Raw genomic sequence first — 25,021 nt, 5'->3', positions numbered from 1 at the left:
TATTCTCAGCAGATAACACCACCCAGACGGCACCGTTTCAGGGCTATTTTGTATTTGTGTGGGATAATAACTCAACTATCCAGTTATCCCTATTAGACTTAGAAAAAGCAAAAAGGTAGAGGGAAAGTAATAGTAGGAGTATAAGAGGAAAAGAAACGGTGTAGAAGAATGAAAGGGACAGTAACTCCTTCAACTCACACCACTCAAAAACTCAAACTCCTTGAATAGGCAACGCTTCCCCAGTGGGGAAGACTGTTGTTACCTATTTTTGGAAACTCCGGACATCATCAGGCTCCCCCTGATGCCATTTCAGGGCTATTTGTATATGTGTAGGATAATAACTCAATTATCCACTTGTCCCTATTAGACTTAGAAAAGCAAAAAGGTAGAGGGAAAGTAAATAATAGGAGTGGAAGAAGAAAAGAAACGGTGTAGAAGAATGGAAGGGACAGTAACTCCTTCAACTCAAAAAAAAAAACTCAAACTCCTTGAATATGTATTTGTGTGGGATAATAACTCGACTAATAGGAATAGGCAACGCTTCCCCAGTAGAGAAGGCTGTTGTTACCTATTCTTGGAAACTCTGGACATCATCAGGCTCCCCCTGGTGCCATTTCAGGGCTATTTGGCCCTTCTTCGGTGGGTGGGTAGGTACCCAAGTGATGCAATGATGGCAAAACAGTTATGAAGTATAACTCCACAATATGAGAGATGCCTGATGGTGTATCAGATGAATAAAGACTAAGATGCATTAAGGTCTTATGCCTCAGGCTGCAAGAGAATTAGACTACGTACAAGTTAGTGGAAACGCATCATAATAGTACACAGCTAAACTCTGAATTAACAAATTTTTGCATAGGCGGCATCGTTTAAGTTATATCTCATATTGTGAATACCTTCACAACGAGTTGCCATGATATTGCACTACTTCGAATAAGTAACGCTTCACCAAGGGAAAAGACTGTTGTTACTTATTCTCAGTGGATACCACCACCCATACGGCACCGAAAACGGGCCAACTAGCCCTAGAACTTTATTATACATATGTATATACAAGAAAATCACATTATATATGGGGTCAGCAGGTGTTCGCTTATATCCGCGGTTTCAGCCATCCACGGTAGGTCTTGGAACGCATCCCCCTGCAGATGTGGGAGGGGGGGTCTTACTGTATTCAATTTTTTTTATTTATTATTATTCAATTTTTAGTTTTAGAGAAAAATAGTAGGTGTGAAAGAATCTATGTATTTATCACTTTTTTGTGGCAGATAAGCTCAGAAAAAGATCAATAATGTAGCCCTGTTGCTAAAAAAAGATTATGCACTCTTATTTATTGATAAGTGCTGCGTAATATTTAAGAAATAAAGGATATTCTAAGTAATTTGATGATAATGTTTTTGTTCATTTTATGTACATACTTTCGTAGTTTTTGATTGGAACATTTGGCATACTTCACCTTTATTGAGTTGTTACAACTTGTTAGTGTATGTCTCTTAAATATTATTTTTGTAACAATTTAAAAATAAATATTTATTTCTGTTTTTCCCTCCCCCAACAATGAATGGCAACAGAAATGGGCAATCCTGTCCACGAAAAATTTCATTATAATAGACACGGACAAGAGTAAACAAGTTTGTAAAATGGAATTGAAGGGAAAAATGTCAGAAAACCCACTGAGACATTTAAAAAGAAAGCATGTCACTAATTATGAGGATGTTTTAAAAAAGAAAGCAAAAGTAGTCTCAGCAGCCATTATAAAATTTGTTACATCTAGTGTTAGAAAAACCGTATTGGTTGATATATCTGCAGAAATAGTTAAAGATGCATGTGTGCAATTAGTGACTGTTAATGGCAAACCATTTTTTCTGCTTGAAGACACGGGATTCCGAAAATTACTGGATCCAATTGTTATGGGACTTGGTAGTAAACTTCAGATAGATCATGAAAATATTCAAGATGAGATAAGTAGACAAGCTAATCATTCGTGTAAAGAACTCACAGCTCTTTTGAAGGGCAGATTAATTTCTTTGAAAAGAGATCCTGCAACTCGATTTGAGAGATCAATTATGGGAATATGTGTACAATTTTTTGATTGTGACAAGATTGTTCTAAAAACTCTTGCAATGCAAGAATTGTATGATCGGGCTACAAGCAGTAATTTATACAAAAGTTTCAAGTGTCTTGAAAAAATTTGAAATTACATTAGAACAAGTGTTTAACAACGGACAACAGGGCTAATATGATAAGGACATTCAAATTACTTGCTCAGGAACAAGTACTGCAAAGTACTTGTTCCTTGCAAAGCACTGCATAGGGGTAGCAGTAACCCCAGAGTAATGTACCAAATGAGTGATACCACACAGGGTAGTGGAGAATGAAAATGACCTGGTGATAATTGTGCAGTTAGATATGAAGTTTTCTGAGCAGTGCAGACAGGCTGCAAGAGTAGCTCATGGTGTCTTGTCAGTGATATACAGGAATTTTGCTAGCAGAGATAAGGAGGTGACTGTTCCCTTGTACTAAGGTGGTAGATGACTTTCATCAACCGGTGAAATACCACCACTTTGCTTATTGGAGGCTTGAAGTGGTGAAACCCATGTTTAGTCTCTAGAGCAAAGTTTCCGGCATCCCCCTCCCCCCACAGTTCTCCTTCAACCCATGCATGGTACTAAGTACTATAGGTTTTGATACCTTTCGTGTTTGGGGTTTTCATAAAAAAAATAAATAAAAATAAAACAATGGTCAGGCCACACCTTGAATACTGCATACAGGTCTGGAGGCCTCATTTTAGGAAGGATATAGAACTGCTGGAACGAGTACAGAGAAGGGCAATGAGATTGGTGAGTGGAACAAAGGGTTGTTGTTACCAATAAAGGCTTAAGTTCTGCAAATTACGGCGTCTGGAGACTAGGCACCTGTGAAGTGATCTTATTGAGGTGTATAAGGCCTTGAAGGGTTTGAGCAAGCTCAGTGCTGATGAGATCCTTCCTCTTGCTCAGATAACTCACCGAGGGGACAAATTCAAATTAAGAAAAGCCAATTGTAGAACAGTTGTGCAGAAATTTGCCTTTAGCCAGGGGGCAGTTGATAGTTGGAACAAAGTTCCATGTGTTGTAGTGGAGGTCAAGAACTTAAAGAACTAAACAAAAATCTGGAGTGAATGGATGGTTGAAATGGGGAATTTTTTTTTTTTTTTTTTTTGGCTGATGCTATATAAGCTTGCTTTCTTGTGTCATATGCCTCTACTAATGCTAACAAACTGGAAAACTTGATATGGAAGATAATGATACTGAAGATATCAAAGAAATATAGAAAAGTATGTAAGGAAAATTTCCATGATCTACGTGTTTAGAGTATTATGGTATCTGTTCGTTGTGCTGCACATTCTCTGCAATTGGCTGTTAAAGATGTTCTGAAATGTGGTGAATTGAAATTCCCTTGGCCAAAGCACGAGCAATGGTGAAAAACCTGTCGAACCCCTTCTATCCTTATACACATTAAAAGAGAAAAGTGTAGGAAACCAATACTAGACTGCAAAACCAGATGGAATTCTACTGTTAATATGTTACAATGTCTTGTGTAGCTAAAACAATTTTGCATCGATTTATCTGTATCCATAAAGGAATTCTATTCGTCAGCCAGTGTGTGGTTGGTTGGTTGGTTTTTTTTGGAGCATTAGCAACTAAGGCCATATTGCTCCGGGAATATGCAGTGGTCATTCCCTGACCTTTCCGCATCCTCCGTATTTGGTGGTGACGGGCTCGAACCCCGGTCTAATCAAGAAGCGTGTGCTATGCACTGCTGCTCCTGTCCACCTGGCTACGGAGGCACCCCCAGTGTGTGGCAAAAGAATGAAAATATAGAAGTTTTGGAACCTGTTAGGGTAGCATGTGAAGTGTTGCAGTCAGAGCAGCTGACGATGACTGATTTTTACTACACATGGATGAAATGCAAGATGGAAGTTAGAAAAATTGAAAATGAACTGTCATCTATTTTGGTAACCTCTCTCAAGCTACGAGAAGTAAGTTTAATCGAAAGCGAGACTTTTTTAGCTTGTATATATCTGGACCCCAGGTACCAAATATTACTAGATAATATCCAAAAACAGAAAGCTAAGGAACATATATGATAGCTTGTGCCAGCTAGTCTACAGAAAAAAAATCCTGAAGCAAAAAGTTCAAATAAAATTTCATATATTACTGTAATGGGTGAAACCATGGATGACATCAAAGCTGTTATTTGAAAAAGAAATGAAAAAGAGACAGATAGTGGAAACAAAGAAATTCAACTTAATGGCTCATCTGAACAATTTTGACGATATTGAAAAGGTACTAACAAAAACAAGCATCTTAAGATATTGTAAAGCAAGAGAGTTTAGTCACCCAGAGCCAAATCAGCTAGCCAAAGTAATTTTCACAGTTCCTGCCACACAAGCAAGTGTAGAAAGATTCTCTGACATAAAAGATCATTTTGATTGATAAAAGGAGTTGTTTAGGCCCAAGGTTAATGGAGGCCATTTTATTTTTAAAATTAAATAATTAATTTCAAATTACCTATGTAATCTATGTTGTTTTTAAGATTTCACGATCAATTTTCAAAGCAAAATTATTTTGACACATTAATTCCTTATGTCCATTATCTGAGTAACTAATAATATTTCGCTTGTAATTCATGCTCGCTTCTTCTGTTCTTAAAGTTTTATTGTCATTATGCATTTGTCATTATGCATTTTATTGCATTTGTCAATGTGATTTTTTATATTATCTGGAAATATTGTGCCCTACTTAACATTATTAAATTATATTAAAAATTTTGTTTGAATAATTATTTTCTTTCCAGATTAAACGTTCTCTTGTATACATTTATGAGTACTGAATACGAGAAGAGATTAATATTGAGAGTTAATGTTTTGGTAATGTCTGCTCCTTTTTCAATCAGATTTAGAATGATTTAGAATAATTAATGAATGGTTGATAAGTTACTCTGGGGTTACTGATATCCATATGCAAAACCTTGTATTTGTCAATGTTAAACTTCAACTGCAATTTCTCAACCCATCAACCCAATATTCAAGATCTCATTGCAGTAGCTCATCCTAATGCTTGTTGTTAACCACCCTGCCAACCTTTGTATCATTTCCAAAATTAGACATTAAGCCGAAGAAACCTTCATTAATATCATTGAAAAATATTGAAAACAACAATGAGCCCAGCACTAAAACCTGAGTAACTCCACTAATAACATTAGTCCATGAAGAGCAGTACCCATTGTTAATTACTCCCTGTCATTTCCACTTAATGATCAATTTATCAGTAACTTGCCCTTAATGCCACATTGCTCCAGTTTGTACATCAGTTTTATATATGCAATATTATCAAAAGCATTCCTGAAATCCAAATATATGATCTTAAAAATTATTTTTGCATCCAATTTTTTGGTTACTGCATCATAGTAACCTATCAGATTGCAGGCCTGGAACAAGGTATTTCACCATACCCACGGCAGAAAGATTTATATATTTCATGATTTGTAAAATTTAGCACCTCTTAAAGAATGGCACAATGGGAAAGGCCCTGCTAGCTCGTACTTTAATCTGGCACTGTCAGATTGGTTATTTGGTTTTTTTTTTTTTTAGGAGCATTAGCAACTGAGGCCATATTTCTCCGGGGATATGCAGTGGTCATTCCCTGACCTTTCCGCATCCGGTGGTCACAGGTTCGAACCCCTGTAAGATTGGTTAGAGAATACTGTCCCTTAATAAATCCATGCTGAGATTGCAGTATAATTGCATGCCTGTCCAAATGGTCCTACATTACTTCTTATACAGCATCAGCAAAAATTAATATAAAAAAAAAAAAAAAACCTCATTTCACTAATCCCATATGTTCGAAATGTTTGTCTAGTTCTGCCTTGAATTTATTTTAGCTATCAACTTTCACAGAGCAGTACCCATTGATTATCAGAAGGCAAAAGGCAAATTTCCACACATCTATTTTACAACTGCCTTTCCTCATTTTGAATCTATGCCCCCTCCGGTTAGTAATAATATAAGCAAGAGGAAGAATCCCATCAGCACTGAGACTGCTCAATCCATTCAAGGCCTTATACGCCTCAATGGGATCACCTCGCATGTGCCTAGCCTCCAGAAGCTGCAAAACTTAAGCCTTTATTCATAAGGCACCCCTTTGTTCCCTTCACCAGTCCTGTTGCACTTCTCTGTACTCATTCTAGCAACTCCTTCCTAAAATGAGGCTTCCAGACATGTATGCATTACTTAAGGTGTGGCCTGACCACTGCCTTATACAAGGTGATAATCACCTCCTTATCCCTGCTCACAAAATTTGTGTATATTATTAACAAGACCTCATGACCTACTCTGGAAGCCTGTCTGCACTGCTCAGAGAACTTCATATCTGACTGCACAATTACCCCCAGGTCTCTTTCATTCTCCACTACCCTGAGTGTAAAACTGCACAGTTGGTACATTTCTCTGGGGTTACTGCTACCTGTATGCAGTACTTTGCATTTGTCAATGTTAAACTTCAGTTGCCACTTTTCAGACTATCTACCCAACTTTTCCAGATCCTGTTGCAGCAGCATACTGTCATTACTGTTATTAATAACCCAGCCAACCTTTGTATCATCTGCAAACATTGAGATTAAGCTTCATATACCTTCATCAATATCATTGATGAATATATAAAACAACAATGGGCCCAACACCGAATCCTGATGGTCACTACTAATAACATTAGTCCACATAGACCCATTGATTACCATTCTCTGTCTTCTCCCACTCAACCATCCTTTTATCCATTGTAGCAACTTGTCCTTAATGCCATACTGTTCCAATTTGTATAGTAGTCATCCATGTGCAACAGTATCAAAAGCTTTCCTGAAATCCAAGTATATGATATAAAAATTATTTTTTACATCCAGTTCCTTTGTGATCACATCACACTATCTAACCAAATTGATCAGACAAGACTTCCCCATGCTGTGTCTGAATTATTACTGCTGTCTTGTCAAGGTGATCCTGCAATGCTTTTTTAACCAGTGACTCCATTATTTTCCCTGGAACAGAAGTCAAACTAACAAGTCTGTAATTACTTGTGTCATCCTTTGATCCTCCTTTGTGAATTGGAGATACATTTGCATATCAGGGTAGCTAAGAATAGGAACAGGTGCACGTATACTTGCGCATACACAAGTATACGCAAGTATACGTGCACCTGTTCGTATACTTGCGCATACACAAATGCCAGGAGTTGGTAAATAAATTTGATGAATTTGAGGTATTGCTCAAACATCAAAGGCAGATATTGTTGTGTTATCAGAGACTTGGAGTCACACAGATGTAAGGAATGCAGAACTGGAATTTGGGGAGTACAATGTGTACAGAAAGTTTGTTTGTTTGTTATTTGGTTTTTAGGAGCATTAGCAACTAAGGCCATATTGCTCCAGGGGATATGCAGTGGTCATTCCCTGACCTTTCCGCATCACCGTATTTGGTGGTCACGGGCTCGAACCCCGGTATAATCAAGAAGCATATGCTATGTCCTGCTCACCTGGCTACGGAGGTGCTGTGTATGTGTACAGAAAGGATAGGAAGGGAGGAGGGGTTATGTTATTAGTTAAGAAACACAAAAAATCCAAGAAAGTGAAGCCAGTCGACATCGCTGGACAGTGCAGTGTCGAGTCAGTTTGGTGTGACATAAGCATTGGGAGATCAAAATTGTATAGGTGTTATAGGCCTAATGACTCTGATGAGAATAATAAGACTCTGTACAAGGAAATAGAGTGGACCAGTAAATCAGAGTCTTGTAATTGGGGATTTTAATTTCCCAGATATTGACTGGAATTTGTGGGTTGGTCACTCACACACTAGCAAGGCTTTTGTGGATTTACTGGATGATTGTTTTCTGCATAAGCATGTTCGAGAGGCAACCAGAGGGAATAATACTCTTGATCTGATTATCAGCAGTGATTATTCATGCATTAAGAATTTGCAGATAAAGGAACCATTGGGTGACAGTGATCACAATGTACTGATGTGGGAATTAGTTAAGGATGTAACTACCACCAAGGCAAGGGCTTTTGCTTTTGTAAAGGCGATTACAGTGGTCTGAGACAGTATTTAAATTCTATACGGTGGGACCAACTGATGATGTTACCAACAGCAAATTCAAAATAGGAAGCATTCAAAGAATTAATCTTGGAAGCTACGAAGCTTTACATACCAACTAAGAAATATTGTTCAAAGTTTAGAACTAAATGGATATCAGATGAACACTGATCTTGCATCAAATGAGACATATCGCAGAGAAGAAAAATACATGGGATACATATAAATTAATAGGTGACATGTAAGCTATTGACAGATATAAGCTGGTCTGTAACCAAGTCACAAAGGAGATTAGGCAAGCAAAGGCAGATTATGGGTAATCTTTGGCAAAGGATGAAAAGAAAAACAGCAAAGAGTTCTTTACCTATGTAAACTCTAGAAGGAAAGGGATGAATCAAATTGATCCACTGGATATTGATGGTTCAACTGTTGATGATCCTGATCAGGTGGCTAACAAACTAAATGAGTATTTTGCATCTACATTCACACATGAGTAGCTATTTAGGGAGGGGAATGCCAGAAGTGTATTCAACTCTAGCAGTAAGCTAGATAATCTTGTAATAACTGAGAGTAAAGTGGAGGAGAAATTGTTGAAGATAAACATAAGAAAGGCACCTGGGGTGGATGGGATCGATCCAGTTATATTAAAGGAGGTGGCAAAGGAAGGAAGCAAACCCTTAGCCATAATTATGAGTGCAGGAGCAGCAGTGCATAGTACACGCTTGTTGATTAGACCGGAATTCGAGCCCGTGACCACCAAATACGGAGGATGCGGAAAGGTCAGGGAATGACCACCGCATATCCCCAGAGCAATATGGCCTTAGTTGCTAATTCTCCTAAAAACCAAATAACAAACATGGACTGGAGATGTGCAAATGTGGCCCCAATCCACAAAGGAGGATCTAAGGGAGACACGGGTAATTACAGAACTGTTAGTTTAACTTCTGTTCCAGGGAAATTAATGGAGGCACTGGTTAAAGAAGCATTGCAGGATCATCTAGACAAGACTTCAGTTATAGCTTAGACACAGCATGGGTTTGTTAAGGAGAAGTCTTATCTGACTAATTTGATTGGATACTATGATGTAGTCACAAAGGAACTGGATGCAAAGAAGAACTTTTATATCATATATTTGGATCTTAGAAAGGCCTTTGATACTGTTGCACATGAAAGACTGCTGCACAAATAGAAGCAGTGTAGCATTGGAGGCAAATTGCTGCTATGGATAAAGGGATGGTTGAGTGAGACAAGACAGAGAGTGGTAATCAATGGATACTGCTCTTTGTGGACTAATGTTATTAGTGGAGTCCCTCAGGGTTCAGTCCATTGTTGTTTTCTGTATTTATAAATGATATTGATATATCATTTATGTATATCAGATGGTACATCAGGCTTAATGTCCAAGTTTGCAGACGATACGAAGGTTGGGAGGGTTGCTAAGGACACTACTGACGCTATGCTGCTGCAACAGGATCTGGAAAGGTTGAGCAGATGGGCTGAGAGGTGGCAAATGAAGTTTAACATTGACAAATGTAAAGTATTACATATGGGAAACAGCAACCACAGAGCATCGTATCAACTCTGTGGTACTACACTGACAGTGGTAGAGAATGAAAAGGACCTGGGGGTAATTGTGCAGGCAGATATGAAGTTCTCTGAGCAGTGCAGACGGGCTGTAAGAGTAGCTCATGCTGTCTTGTCAATGATATACAGGAATTTTTCTAGCAGGGATAAGGAGGTGATTATTACCTTGTATAAGGCAATGGTAAGGCCACACATTGAGTATTGTATAAAGGTCTGGAAGCTCCATTTTAAGAAGGATGTAGAGCTGTTGGAACGAGTACAGAGAAGGGCAACAAGATTAGTGAATGGAACAAAGGGGTGCTCTTATGAAGAAAGGCTTAAGTTTTGCAAATTACAGTGTCTGGAGACTATGCACCTGCGAGGTGATCTGATAGAGGTGTATAAAGCCTTGAATGGTTTGAGCATGCTCAATCCTGACGGGATTCTTCCTCTTGATCAGAATAATCACCTGAGAGGTCATAAATTCAAATTGAGGAAAGACGGTTGTAGGATAGATGTGCGGAAGTTTGCCTTTAGCGAGCGTGTGGTTGATTGCTGGAAAAAACTTCCATCTGTCATGGTAGAAGTTGATAGCTTTAATAGATTCAAGGCAGACCTTGACAAACATTTGGAGCGAGGGGATGGGTGAAATAAGGGTTTTTTTTTTTTTTTTGCTGATGCTATATAAGCTTGCTTTCTTGCATCATGTGCCCTTGCTAATGCTAAATGCTAAACAATGGGTCCAGCACCGAACCCTGTTGAACTCCACTAATAACATTTATCCACGATGAGCAGTGTCCATTGATTTTTACTCTCTGTCGTCTCTCACTCAACCATCCCTTTATCCATTGTAGCAACTTTCCCTTAATGCCTCTCTAATTTGTTTGTTATTTGGTTTATAGGAGCATTAGCACCTAAGGCCATATTGCTCTGGGGATATGCGGTGGTAAATTTCCTAACCTTTCTGCATCCTCCGTATTTGGTGGTCACGGGCTTGAACACCAGTCTAATCAAGAAGCATGTGGTATGCACTGCTGCTCCTGCCCTCAGGCGCCTCCGTAGCCAGGTGGGAAGGAGCAGCAGTGCGTAGCACACGCTTCTTGATTAGACCGGGGTTCGAGCCCGTCACCACCAAATACGGAGGATGCGGAAAGGTCAGGGAATGACCATCGCATATCCCAGAGCAATATGGCCTTAGCTGCTAATGCTCCTAAAAAAAACCAAATAACATAACAGCTCCTGCCCACCTGGCTACTGAGGTGCCCTCTAATTTGCACAGCAGTCTTCCATGTGCAACAGTATGAAAAGCTCTCCTGAAATCCAAGTATATGTCAAAAATATTTTGTGCATCAAGTTCCTTTGTAACCACATCATAGTATCCAATCAAATTTGTCAGACAAGACTTTCCCTTAATAAATCCTTACTATTTCTGAATTATTACTGCAGTCTCGTTTAGATGATTCTGCAATGCATCTTTAACCAGTGACTCTATTATGAAAGAGATAAAGTTAAATCGTATTAAATAAAAAGTGATTAGTCTGCGGTGATCTGAAAAAAGCTGAACTAAAAAAAAAAAAAAAAAAATTTTTTTTAATTCAGGGAGAAGCCCTAAGTGCAGATCAAAAAGGAGTTGAAACTTTCAAAAAAAGAACTTTCTTGAAAAATTATTGAAGAGAGGTGTTATACTTCTAAACAAGTTTATAACATAGATGAAACAGGCCTTTTTTGGAAAAGAATGCCTAAAAGAAGTTTCATAGTGATAGAAAAAAAAAAAAAAAACGTGCCAGGCTTCAAAGCAGTGAAGGATCTGTAGACTTTATTGTTGAGTGGTAATGCTACGGGAAATTTTAAAGTAAAACCCCTTTTAGTTTACTAGGAAGAGGGCCAAAATACAACCCAAAATCGACCAAAGATATGAAAACTTGACAGCCCAGGGCCATCGAATTAATAGATTCATGATTTTAATTGGCATTTTTTTAAGTTTAATTTTGATATGAAATGTAGTTACTTACCACATAATTATATACGTATGTAATGGAGAATATTTTTTATGTAGGTATTTTTAATATTAAATATTTTGACCGAAATTTGCCGTCTTTTCACTACCATTTATTATTTGTGAGTCATGGTTGTATACACCGCGACTCACAAATACATATGTTACATTACGGGAATACAGCACTCACTTAGTGCTGATTCACTTAGCGCTCTGTTTTTGCAGAACGAATTATCAGCGTTAAGCAGGAATTACCTGTATGTTAAAATTTGATTTGAATTAACTATAGAGCAAGTCAGGTTATGTACACACTTTAACAATCCATAACTTGTGACTCCAACAATAAATTTAAATAGTTTTTTAAATTAAAGCTGAATTATGTGTTTGGCTATTATTTAAAAGAAAAACTTATTTAAGATGTTCAAAATATCCTCCTATATTTCTGAATTATTACTGCAGTCTTGTTTAGATGATTCTGCAATGCATCTTTAACCAGTGACTCTATTATGAAAGAGATAAAGTTAAATAGTATTAAATAAAAAGTGATTATTTACATGCATAAATAACTTCTTTTTGCAATGCTCACACAACATATACACAGATGCAACAGTGCATAAGTCAGTTGAAATTCTACATGTTTTTTGCTGTATCACCATTCACATATCCACCAATGTTGTTTGTTTTTGAGCATACACCTTATCTTTCAGGTATCCTCAAACAAAAAAAAAAATAAAAAAATAAAATACGGGACTGAGGTGCAGTGGCCTTGGAGGGTATTCAAAAGCACTCCTCCAAACTATTCATTGTTCATGAAATTCCCTTGTTCAGTCTGAAAATATGGATGTGAGCCATCTTGTGGAAAAAATAGCATTGCATCTGAAAACATGCTTCTTATTTGTACTGCATAATTCCTTAACATTTCAAGATGTGCCATGCTATAAGGGGTCTGATACTCATGCAAGAGATTTCCATCTACACAGTTATCTCTGGCAGGTTATCATCTTTCTGCAAGGTGAGGTGAGGATTTTCACTTGCTCAGTAAACACAGTTGTGATGATTCAAACGTCCATTTGGTTTGAAGATGGCTTTGTCTGACCATACAAATGCATCTTGAAAAGTGCTGATTCCACTATTTTTATGACAATACTACTCAAAATAGTATTCACTGATCTGGATCACCTTCATGTATTGCATGCAGTAATACTGTTTTTCTCATGCACACTGAACCTTTATGATATTTCCAAATTTACAGATTTCCACTTAAAAATTGCCCCTCCACTTTCTCTCTCTCATCAACATTTAATTGTACATTCTCCTTCATTTCTGTGGGTTTCAGCCAAAAAAAAAAAAAAAAAAAAAAATAATACAAATTGGTCATCTAACTCATGAATTATAGATTGTTAAAGTGTGTGTATATAATTTTGACCCACCCTGTATATAATTTTTGCTTGCTGACATTAACATAGACAAACAGCATGTGCCTTTTCTGAAAAATGGGTATTCCAAACTTATGCTAATGTTATTAATATATCAGAGTTAAGAAGAATTTTAGCCTTACCCTTACCTGTGCCTCTTTGAATACCCCTGTTTGAATGCATAATACAGCAATACAAAACAAAATTATGGGAATAAAAAGGAACTGGTATATTGCTATCTTTATGTACTGGAATCGCTTCCTAAGAGAAGAAGAAAAAAAAATACAACAGAAATAAATAAAATTTTTTATCTAACATTTCACCAATTTTATAATAACTAGTATTTATTGGAATACTTTTTTGTTATATACAGAGTTCAGCTAGTTTGGGAAAAAAATTTCCTTCAGATTTCCTTGAGTATTCAAAAGTTCTTAATTATTCAAATAAATTTCTGTAATAGATGAAGGGAAACATAGGATTTGGAGTCTGATATAGGATCAAATATCATATTTCTGATATTCCGCACCATATGGCTAATAATAATAATAATAACCGAAGAATTCAGTAAGGACATCAGGATGGAATTTGGTCTAGACAAATGCAAGACCCACACACTGCACCATGGAAAATTAGTTGGCCGAAACTACCAGCAGCTGACTGGTAAAGAGATCGAAGCTATGACAGAAGGAGAGACCTACAAATACCAAGGGATGATGCAGGCTCAGCAGTTAGAGCACAAGGAAATCAAGAAGTGCCTGACCGAAAAATATTATCAGAGACTCAGAAGCCTGTTGAAAGCAAAATTGAATGGCGGGAACACAGTCAAAGCCATAAACACCTATGCAGCACCAGTACTGACATACATACAGTCAGCACCAGTACTGACCTTTGGGGTCATAGATTGGACTAACACCGAGCTAGAAGATATCATGCAAAAGACAAGGACAATGATGACCAAGAGCTGACAACACCACCCAAAATCAGCAATGGAGAGACTAACAATAGCTCTGAAAGAGGGAGGAAGGGGCCTGATAGAGCAACAGAAAACAGTGATAGTTAACCTGAAGGATTACTTTGAGAACAACACAGCAACACTCCACCAGGTCATAAGGAAGATAGATAAGTGGTATACCCCACTCAACCTACGAAACAAAGAAAACTAAGAAAACTCAACAAGAAACGAAGTTAGAAAGATGGGCAAAGAAGACACTCCATGGCAGACACTACAATGACCTCCATCAAGATCATATCGATGACATTGCTTCCAATGTATGGCTCATAAGAGGGACGCTCTTCCCCGAGATTGAAGGATTCATGCTGGCCATCCAAGACCAGGTAATCAACCAGAAACTATAGAAAATATCGCAAAGGAGCCTGGAATGTCAAATGTCGACGATGCCACCTGGCCTCAGAAACAATCCAACACATCACCGCGGGTTGCAAGGTATTCACCCAGACTGAGTACACTCATAGACATGACCAGGTAGCCAGGATAATACATCAGAAGCTATCGAGGAAATACCAGTTGACCAAAGAAAGTGTACCATACTACAAGTACGAACTCCAGGCAGTACTAGAGACCCAAACCCACAAGCTGTACTGGGACCGTGCCATAATAACGGATAAGACCATTCTGCACAACAGACTGGACATAACCCTTGTGGACAAGATAGAAAAAGCTACTTAGCTGATTGACATAGTGGTGCCCAACACTAGCAATGTCCAGAAAACCATGAGGAAAAAATTAGGAAGTACATGAACCTGAGACACGAAGTCAAGGAGATGTGGCATATGCAAGAAGTATAGACCATCCCGATCATTGTGTCAACCATCGATATGGTACCAAAGACCCTACATAACAGCCTAGCAGCATTAGGTCTCCCAGCAAACACCCATAAGCAGTGGCGGACTGGATCTAAAAATATTGGTTGCTAGGAGAAAAAGGGGGCCCACCCACAACTATTATATTTTCAAGCTACTAAAAGGTCATTAACATTTTTAACATATTGTCTAATGTTATTGCAAGGGGGCCCACTTGCCATTGGGCAAGCTGACACCCAGACCAGTCTGCCACTGCCTACAAGGAACTCCAGAAAGTTTCAATCCTGCACACCTGTAGGATAGTCAGAGAGTTCCTCAACCAACAGTAACACCAGACACAATAACCACCCTGTGTACTTGGTAGCAGTACCCATCACGAGGTGGAACCCCCAATCAGGGAGAAATAATATAAAGAGCAATAATAATAATATATTGTATATTATGTGACATGTTAGCATTAGTAGAGGCATATGATGCAAGAAAGCAAGCTTATATAACATCAGCCAAAAAAAAAAAACTTTTCGACCTCCACTACAACAGATGGAAGTTTGTTCCAACTATCAACCACCCGCTGGCTAAAGACGAATTTCCGCACATATATTCTACAATTGTCTTTCCTCAATTTGAATTTATGTCCCCTCAGGTGAGTAATGTGAGCAAGAGGAAGAATCCCATTAGCATTGAGCTTGCTCAAACCATTCATCTCATTCATCAAAGCTCATCCCTAATGAGCTCCCAGCTCCACTTGTTTCTATGGTACACATTTCTTCAGGGACTCAATTTCTTTTTCTTTTAATGCACCAAGATTTAATTTGAGATTGTTACATTCCTTACATCGGGTGTAAAGAAAAGAAGTGTCAGTTGAGCTAAGTTTGTCTACTAGACCACCCTTATACATGGCATTACATGCCACAGGCTATACAAGTAAATGCCATAGGTTATACAAATAATGAACTCATGACTCAGGATAGATGTGCAGAAGTTTGCCTTCAGCAAGTGGGTCACTAATTCAAGGAAGAAGACAGATTCTAGGAGGGTATGGATGGGTGAACTGTGTAGGCGTTTTTTTTTTTTTGGCTGATGCTACATAAGCTCGCTTTCTTGTATGATTTGCCATTACTACTACAACTACTACTCACAGTGGAAATGCCTGCAGGCATTTCTGTCTGGGTCACGATGGCCAGAGCCCACGATAGTTTTATCTAGCACTCAACCCACTGTCCACCATGCTCAATAACAGCAAGTATGGATTTACCCTAAAAGAAGGGAGGTGAGAGAGTACACCCTCTCTCTGTTGATGTACGTGAATGAAACCAAACTCTATTCCCTGCCTGAGAATCAACTCTAACAGCTCCTCTGGATCACCGAAGAGTTCAGCACTGACTCTTCGGTGATCCAGATTGCGTCCTGAAGAGTTCAGGATGCAATTTGGCCTAGACAAATGCAAGACCCATGGATTACATCAAGGACATCTAGTTGGACTAAACTACCAGTTGAAGACTGGTTAAGAGATTGAAGCCATGACAGAGGGATACACATAAAAATATCTGGAGCTGATGCAGGCCCACCAGTTAAAACTCAACAAGATCAATGTCTGCCTGACTAAGGAAATACTATCAGAGGCTGAGAAGTCTGTTAAAATAAAAGCTCATGACTTATGCAGTCCCAGTACTAATATACTCATAGACTGGACGAACACTGAGCTGGATGAGATTATGAGATCAATGAGGATAACGATGACCAAGAGATGCTAACACCACCCAATGTTGGCCATTAAGAGACTGACCATAGCCAGTAAAGCAGAAGGGAAGGGACTGAATGACCTCATTGAACAAGAGAGAAAAAAGGAGATCAAGAACCTGTGAGATTACTTCCAAGAAAACACAGTATCAATCTAACAAGCTATAAGAAGGATAAACAAATGATACATAACACTCAACAAGGAGACCGAAGAAGGATGAAGAAGACACTCCATGGCAGGCACTACAATGATCTCTACCGAGACTGCATAGATAAGATGGCTTCTAAAACTTGGCTCACAAAAGGAAAGCTCTTCCTCAGGACCAAAGATTTATGCTTGCCATCAGATAATCAACACCAGAAACTACAGGAAACACATTATCACGGAGCCCTGGAGTAACAGAAGACGTCACAATGCCACCTGGCCCCAGAAACAATCCAGCACATCACTGTAGGATGCAGAGTGATTTTACCAGACAGAGTACACTCACAGATATAACAAAGTGGCCAGGATAATATGTCAGAAACTAGAACAAAACGAAGGATTCATTCTTGCCCTCCAAGATCAGGTAATCAACACCAGAAAACTACAGGAAATACAACCACAGGGTCCTGGAGTAACAGATGACACATGCTGCTGATTCCACCTGGCCCCAGAAACAATCTGGAACATCACTACAGGATGCAGAGTGATCACCCAGATAGAGTACACTCACAGACATGACCAGGTAACAGGATAATACACCAGAAGCTAATGCAAAATTACTAGATAATCAAAGAAAGTTTTCCACATTACAAGTACGAGCCATTAGGCCATACTAGAGACTTTTACTCACAGAATATTCTGGTAACATGCCATAATAACAGACAATATGATCCTGCACAACAGAACAGACATAACCCTCATCGACAAGAAAGAAATGGCTACCCACCTGATCGACACAGCAGTGTCCAATACCAGCAATCTCCGTAAAACATATGAGGAAAAGATCAAGAAGTACTCAGACCTAAGGTTGCTTACACATAGAATGCAGGTACCATGCTTACCCAGGACCAGCAGCCACAGGTTGCCTAAATGAACCATGCAAGTTAATGGGAGTGCATACAGTAACAGTTGTGTGGGCATTGGCCATCACTTCTTGTGTTAATCCACCACCTTGCCTCAACAAATTAAGCTTGCTGATTCCCAGCAGATGGAAGTACAAACGTCACTCAACTGGCTATGCACTATTCATACCTCTGGACTTTAGGCAATTATTAGAAATGCTGTTGATATAGAAAGCAAGAATTCATGTTGACATAAAGAAAACTTCTAATACAGAAGTTTTAAGCATGGATACTGAAATTTTCATTTTAATTACTGAAATTTGATACTGAAATTTTAATTATTATTTTATATAAAAAGTTTACATTATACGCAATTTGGGATAAAAGTACCAAAAGTTCAAACAGGAATACCATGAAGAAATGCTAACAAGATATAATAATAATACCATTTATGTCTCAAAATAACAACAGTTTTTTTTTTTTTTTTTTTTTTTCCTGATATTTATCTGTAAAGTGCTAATAAATAAGTAGAATTTGTCGGTTAGTCCATGTTTTTATTATTATTCAAGTTCAAAACATAACATTTCTCAATTCATTTAATACTTAAGTGTCCATTGATTTACTGTTCACAACTTCCCGCCATTGTTATACGATACAACGTTATACACCGAACTAGATAGTGTTAGCTTTGTATAGTATATAATATTATCAATTAATCAGTAAAAATTATTAATCTTGTTAATCATTGTCAATTAAATTGTACTTTTTAACTAAATCCATATAACGACTCAGATTTTAGAAACGTAACATAATTAACTGATACATAACTTGATATGGAAGTTATATATAACGGAACTCGGAGATAATACTCGATACTGAAAATATATATATTGATATATATTGTTATAACTGTGTTGGGATACAAGTTTATGGTTCTAATTTTGTACTGAAACTGAAATTTTATTGAAATTGAATCGAAATCATGACTCAGACACTCAGAGCAGCAAAGCAAAAGGCTCACAATAATGGGAGTGCTGTGGCTCAGGGCAGAACTGAGGGGGGGGGGGGCAGTTGCCCTCTAAATCACATCCTTTTAAAATGCACTGCTTGCTTGATGTTTGTGAAGCAATCAGGTATGAGACATGATATTGTCAAGGGGAATGTTTTTGTGTGTGCACGATGTAAGGAGTGTGAGGAAATCAGGCGACAACTCAGCGTTGTTATGGGCCTATATGAGAGCTTGAAGGACAGGGTAGATGCCTTTGAAGGATCTAAATTGAGAGGCCCATCAAGCTCTCAGCTGCCCACATCAACGCCAGAGCTTCCACTTGATCATCATGCAACACAGCGGCAACCCCCAAGGCGGAATGCGCTGGTTCCCACAGGAACTAGTAGTTGTTGGTGACTCTATTGTCAGGGAAACGGGGAACATGATATGTAAAAAGGATAGGTGGAACAGGACCAGGGTATTAGCATTAGTAGAGGCATATGATGCAAGAAAGCAAGCTTATGCAGCATCAGCCAAAAAAAAAAAAAAAAAACACTCCCATTTCACCCCTCCGTTCGTTCCAAATATCTGTCCAGCTCGGCCTTAAGTTTATTCAGGCTATCAACTTCCACAACAAGGGATGGAAGTCTGTTCCACCAACAAACTATCTGCTGGCTAAATGCAAACTTCCGCACATCTATCCTACATCTGTATTTCCTCAATTTGAATTTATGCCCTCTTAGATTATTATTCTGAGTAAGAGGAAGAATCCCATCAGTATGTCTGTCAGGGGCAATGGTTGATGATGTTGTAGAGCAGATATCGTATTTTAATGGCACAAAAGGTGATATTGTTGTACACGTTGGCACTAATGATATTAAGAGTAGGAGACCGGTGGAATTACTTAACAAGTACAAGTCACTTTAAAAAAAAGGCTGTGAATTAGGGTTGAATTTGAAAGTGTTTGCAATTCTGCACAGACACGATAGGAGGGAGTATATGATGAGAGCATTGTCGATCAATTCAGTCCTGGAAAGATTGTACAAGGCTTAAGGGATAGAATTTTTTTCAGCCTGGTCTGTACTTGTTAACAGGAGAGACTGCTTCTACAGGGATGGGATACACTTCAATAAAAAGGGCGCAAGAATATTTGCTGATGATATCGAGTCAGTGTTAGGTGGGTCGAAAAACTGCTTGCTTGGGGGGGGGATACAAGGACTAATAGATTAACAGTAGCCACTGGCAGAGATGAAAGTGATTCTTGCACTGCTTCTATTGGAATGAGCAGCAGCCTGGAAAACAAGATGCAAGGTATTTCAGAGACTGCTGGGAGTCATTGAGGTACAAGTAAACACATGGGTTGTTTTAGGATAGCTAAGAATAGGAACAGGTGCATACAGTGGTGAGCTATAGTGGGCTTGCAAAGAGAGATTGTTATTTTTTTTGAAAATTTGCGAGCCCATTGTTGAGATGATCATTTATTTTACAAATGAAATCCTAAATGCGCAATTATTGAATATCCAGAGCCGAAACTACGGCGGAACGAATGGGGCCACATTCCCAGCATTTTAATGGCGCAATCGATCAGTTATGTATTCTAAAATTGCTTCATTTTTGATTTAATTACTGTCAGATCTCTGTTTAATAAACTTCTTTATACCAAATGTTTTTTTAAAATTCTGCTTGGTAATTACATTTAAAATACAGTAGTTTCCATAGAACGAAAATTATTTCCATGTAACGAACGCATTAGGCGAGACAACTTTGTATGCATTCTTTTCACCTCTGGCCTTTAGGTACGTAATTAGAAAGAGCGAATTAAGGGTGAAAGGAATTATCGTTTCACAACGTTAATGGTGGCCGTAAAACTTATGCAGCCACATTCCGAGAAGTCGCGCTAGTCAATATGCTTTCCATAGCCAGTCAGAGGATTAAGAAGATTCCCGACATGGATAACAGCCTCTGGTCAATCTGTGTTGTGGTTCCCCTTTACTCCAAGAAATGGGCGTATGTTTTTCGGAGAAGTGAGTGATCCCTGCCTTCCAGTAAATTTCTCTTGTCTATGTTTACATAGTCACAGTAGCTGAATATCTGAGTGATTCCAATATTTTGTAGTATTCAAAGAACTAGTGACAGTAACAACATATGGGGAGCAATTGAGGAAACTAAGATATTATATAAATTTACGAAGATGAAATGTTGACAGATTTTGAAACTTTGCCGAGCCTTTCACTGCGTAGAAAATGTTCTAAAATATAATGGCATATAGGCAATAATTAAAAAAAAAAAAAACTATTACCAATCTCCAAAAAACTAGTGCGAATTAAGGATGATTGCTAAAGAACTTGATGTGGAAATTACAAAGATCGGTCGTGTGTTCGGGCTACAAAGAGTAGCTTGTAGCCTGCGAATAGTAATTGCGAGTTAAGGGAATTATCCTGCATTGTGCAAACATTTTGAATCAGAGGCCGCCATAGCCCAGTGGTCAGGCGCGCAAGTGCATAAATATAAGTGCCTTGAGTGAACCAGGTTCAAGCACCGTGACTGCTGAATACGGTGCTGTTTCTTGTATTCTCTCTACCTTGTGAACTCCTCTGACCATGTGGTCGCCCTGGAGTATAAACAGAAAATTTATTTTTATTAGGGATTGTTAAAGCGACTTTTAAATCTGGAATTTCTTAACCATTTAGACATCTTGCAGGAGCTATCTTACATTTCAGAAGCTTTACAGATTCACTATGGCAAAAGCAGATAAATTAATTATTCGAACTATCAATGCTATTGCTAATTTGAAAAATTCTGAAGGAAAATATGAAGCTAAAATTGAGAGCATGTTAAAGTGGAAAGAATTTGAAGGAATCAAAATCGAAAGTAAGAACAGTAAAATTACCTCGTGACAAGTTATTAAATGCATTGTTTTATCCAGGATAAGTTATTAATGCAACAGGGTAATTTTAAATTAAATAAAGAAAATAATCATACCATTGAAAGAAATTTTAAACATATTCTACCGGAAATCGTGGAAGAACTTTCGTCTCGGTGGCAAGACTTGAAAACCGAATAAGAAATTTGTTTTCTGATAAAATATGAAATAAAAATTAATGGTTTTAGAGATTTTGTCGAAGGGCAGTTTATCTATAAAATAGAGTGAAATTCCCTTTAAAATTAAGAAAGCCAGAAATATCTTTGAAACCATTGCAATTAGCAGTGCATAAACTGAGCGAGCTTTCAGCGTAACGAATAATATCGTATGAATGAATGAATAATGTTGAAAATTAAACATGTTGCAGATTATGATGACCATAAATCTAAATGGAAAACTATTGCTTCAATTTGATCCAGATCGTTATGTCAATATTAATAAAGAAGTAAGTTTCATATGGCAATTTTTAAAAGAAAATTTTCTTGAATATTTTTGTGCAATATTTTTTTTTCATGTAATCTGTGATTTTTGTGTACCTTTTCTAGAACAGTTTGTTTTTTATGTAATATTTGGTTATGTATTCTAGAATGTTTTGTGATAATTCATTATTTGTAATATGGGAAATATTTTTGTTATTTTTTTATTTGCAATATTAAAATTTTATCATGAAAAAAATGTATCCCTACTTGTAAAAAAAAGAATAAAAAAGTCGTGCGTCTGCCGAGCACAAGCGTAGATGGTTTCATGTGAAACATCCTTTTGAAGGGGGGGTTCCAACCAAGTAAATGTGATCTGTCACGGAAGTGACGTCACTTCTGTGACCGATCACATTTACTCGGTAGGTACCCCCCCCCCCCAAAAGGATGTTTCACATCAAACAGTCGGCAAAAGTGTGAGCCCATTGTTAAAATATTCACAGCTCACCACTGCGTGCATGTATACTTGTGTATACACTAATGCTAGGAGTTTGATAATTAAATTTGATGTTATTTTGTTATTTTGGTTTTTTTAGGAGCATTAGCAACTAAGGCCATATTTCTCCGGGATATGCTGTGGTCATTCCCTGACCTTTCCGCATCCTCCGTATTTGGTGGTGATGGGCTCGAACCCCGGTATAATCAAGAACCGTGTGCTACGCACTGCTGCTCCTTCCCACCTGGCTACGGAAGTTCCTAAATTTGATGAATTTGAGGTATTGCTCAAAACATCAAAGGCAGATATTGTTTGGATATCAGAGATGTGATGTCACATAGATATAAGGAAGGTAGAACTGGAATTTGGGGAGTACAATGTGTACAGAAAGGAGAGGAAGAGAGGAGGGGTTATACTATTAGTTAAGAAAGACATAACATCCAAGGAAGTGAAGCCAGTCGACACCACTGGACAGTGCAGTGTCCAGCCAGTTTGGTGTGACATAAGCATTGGGAGATCAAAATTGAGAATAGGAGTGTGTTATAGGCCTAATGACTCTGATGAGTATAATAAGAAACTTTACAGGGAAATAGAGTGGTGCAGTAAATCAGAGAGTCTTAGAATTGGTGATTTTAATTTCCCAGATATTGACTGGAATTTGTGGGCTGGTCATTCACACACTAGCAAGGTTTTTGTTGATATATTGGATGATTGTTTTCTATATCAGCATGTTCGGGAGGCAACTAAAGGGAGTAATACTCTTGATCTGATTATCAGTAGTGATGCTTCATGCATTAAGAATCTGCAGATAAAGGAACCACTAGGTGACAGTGATCACAGTGTGCTGAAGTGGGATTTACTCAAAGAGGTAACTACCAATCAGGGGTAACTACCAAAGGGAAGGGTTTTTGCTTTCGTAAAGGCGACTACGAAATAAAACTGACACAGTATTTAAATTCTATACAGTGGGACCAACTGATGCTGTTACCAACAGCAAATTCAAAATGAGAAGTATTCAAAGAATTTATCTTGGAAGCCACTAGGGTTTACATACCAACTAAGAAATATTGTTCAAGGTTTAGGCCAAAATGGATGTAAGATGAATTAATGAGACAAGGAGCAGAGAAGAAAAATGCATGGAATACATATAAATTAATGGGTGACATGGAAGCCTCTGATAGATATAAGCTGGTCTGTAAACAGGTCACAAAGGAAATTAGGCAGGCAAAGGCAGATTATGAGAAATCTTTGGCAAAGGATGCAAAGAAAAACAGCAAAGAGTTCTTTACCTATATAAGCTCCAGAAGGAAAGGGATGAATCAGATTAGTCCACTGGATATTGATGGTTCAACTGTTGATGATCCTGCTCAGGTGGCTAACAAACTAAATGAGTATTTTGCATGTACCTATGGACTGGAGATGTAAAAATGTGACCCCAATTCACAAAGGAGGATCAAAGGGCAACAAAAGTAATTATAGACCTGTTAGTTTAACTTTTGTTCCAGGAAAATTAATGGAGGCACTGGTGAAAGAAGCACTGCAGGATCACGTAGAGAAGACTTCAGTTCTAGCTTGGACACTGCATGGTTTTGTTAAGGGAAAGTCTTGCCTGCCAATTTGATTGGATACTATGATGTGGTCACAAAGGAACTGGATCCAGGGAATAACTTTGATATCATATATTTGATTCTTATAAATGCTTTTGATACTGTTGCACATGGAAGACTGCTGAACAAATTTGAGCAGTGTGGCAATGGAGGCAAATTGCTGCTATGGATAAAGGGATGGTCATTGTGGACTAATGCTATTAGTGGAGTCCCTCAGGGTTCAGTGTTGGGTCCATTGTTGTTTACTGTATTTCTAAATGATACTGATGATTATATATCAGGTTTGTTGATGATTATATATCAGGTCTGTCCAAGTTTGCAGACGATACGAAGGTTGGTAGGATTATTAAGGACACCAGTGACAGTACGAAGGTTAACATTGACAAATTAGCATTAGCATTAGTAGAGGCATTTGATGCAAGAAAGCAAGCTTATGCAGCATCAGCCAAAAAAAAAAAATAAATAAATAAATAAATAAAAAAAAAAAAAATTAAAAAAAATAACCACTTCCACTTCACCCCTCTGTTTGTTCGAAATACCTGTCCAGCTGAGCCTTAAACTTATTTAGGCTATCAACTTCCACGACAAGGGATGGAAGTTTATTCCACCAATCAACCACCCTCTGGCTAAAGGCAAATTTCCTCACGTCTATCCTACATCTGTCTTTTCTCAATTTGAATTTATGCCCTCTCAGGCGATTATTCTGAGCAAGAGGAAGAATCCCATCAGCACTGAGCATGCTCAAACCATTCAAGGCTTTATACACCTCTATCAGATCACCTCGCCGGTGCCTAGTCTCCAGACACTGTAATTTGCAAAACTTAAGCCTTTCTTCATAAGAGCACCCCTTTGTTCCATTCACTAATCTTGTTGCCCTTCTCTGT

The 25,021-nt window shown here is 38.1% G+C and overlaps 1 protein-coding gene across 8 annotated transcripts in view; it reads right to left on the bottom strand.

Annotated features, from left to right (window-relative positions):
• Window positions 1–25,021, bottom strand: part of LOC150089292 (organic solute transporter subunit alpha-like) — a 367,728-nt gene that overhangs the window by 5,182 nt on the left and 337,525 nt on the right. For 7 of the 8 annotated variants that reach the window (XM_090368470.1, XM_090368478.1, XM_090368476.1 and 4 more), the window contains one exon: window positions 13,243–13,360. In XM_090368470.1, the coding sequence (XP_090224596.1) occupies window positions 13,243–13,360 (118 nt within the window). The remainder of the gene's footprint in view (window positions 1–13,242; window positions 13,361–25,021) is intronic. The other variant, XM_090368474.1, reaches the window with a different exon arrangement.

The sequence above is a fragment of the Mastigoproctus giganteus genome, chromosome 2, assembly GCF_048544385.1.
Source record: "Mastigoproctus giganteus isolate SK-2022 chromosome 2, ASM4854438v1, whole genome shotgun sequence".
NCBI classification, from domain to species: Eukaryota; Metazoa; Arthropoda; class Arachnida; order Uropygi; family Thelyphonidae; genus Mastigoproctus; species Mastigoproctus giganteus.
This window is presented reverse-complemented; position numbering and strand designations above follow the sequence as displayed.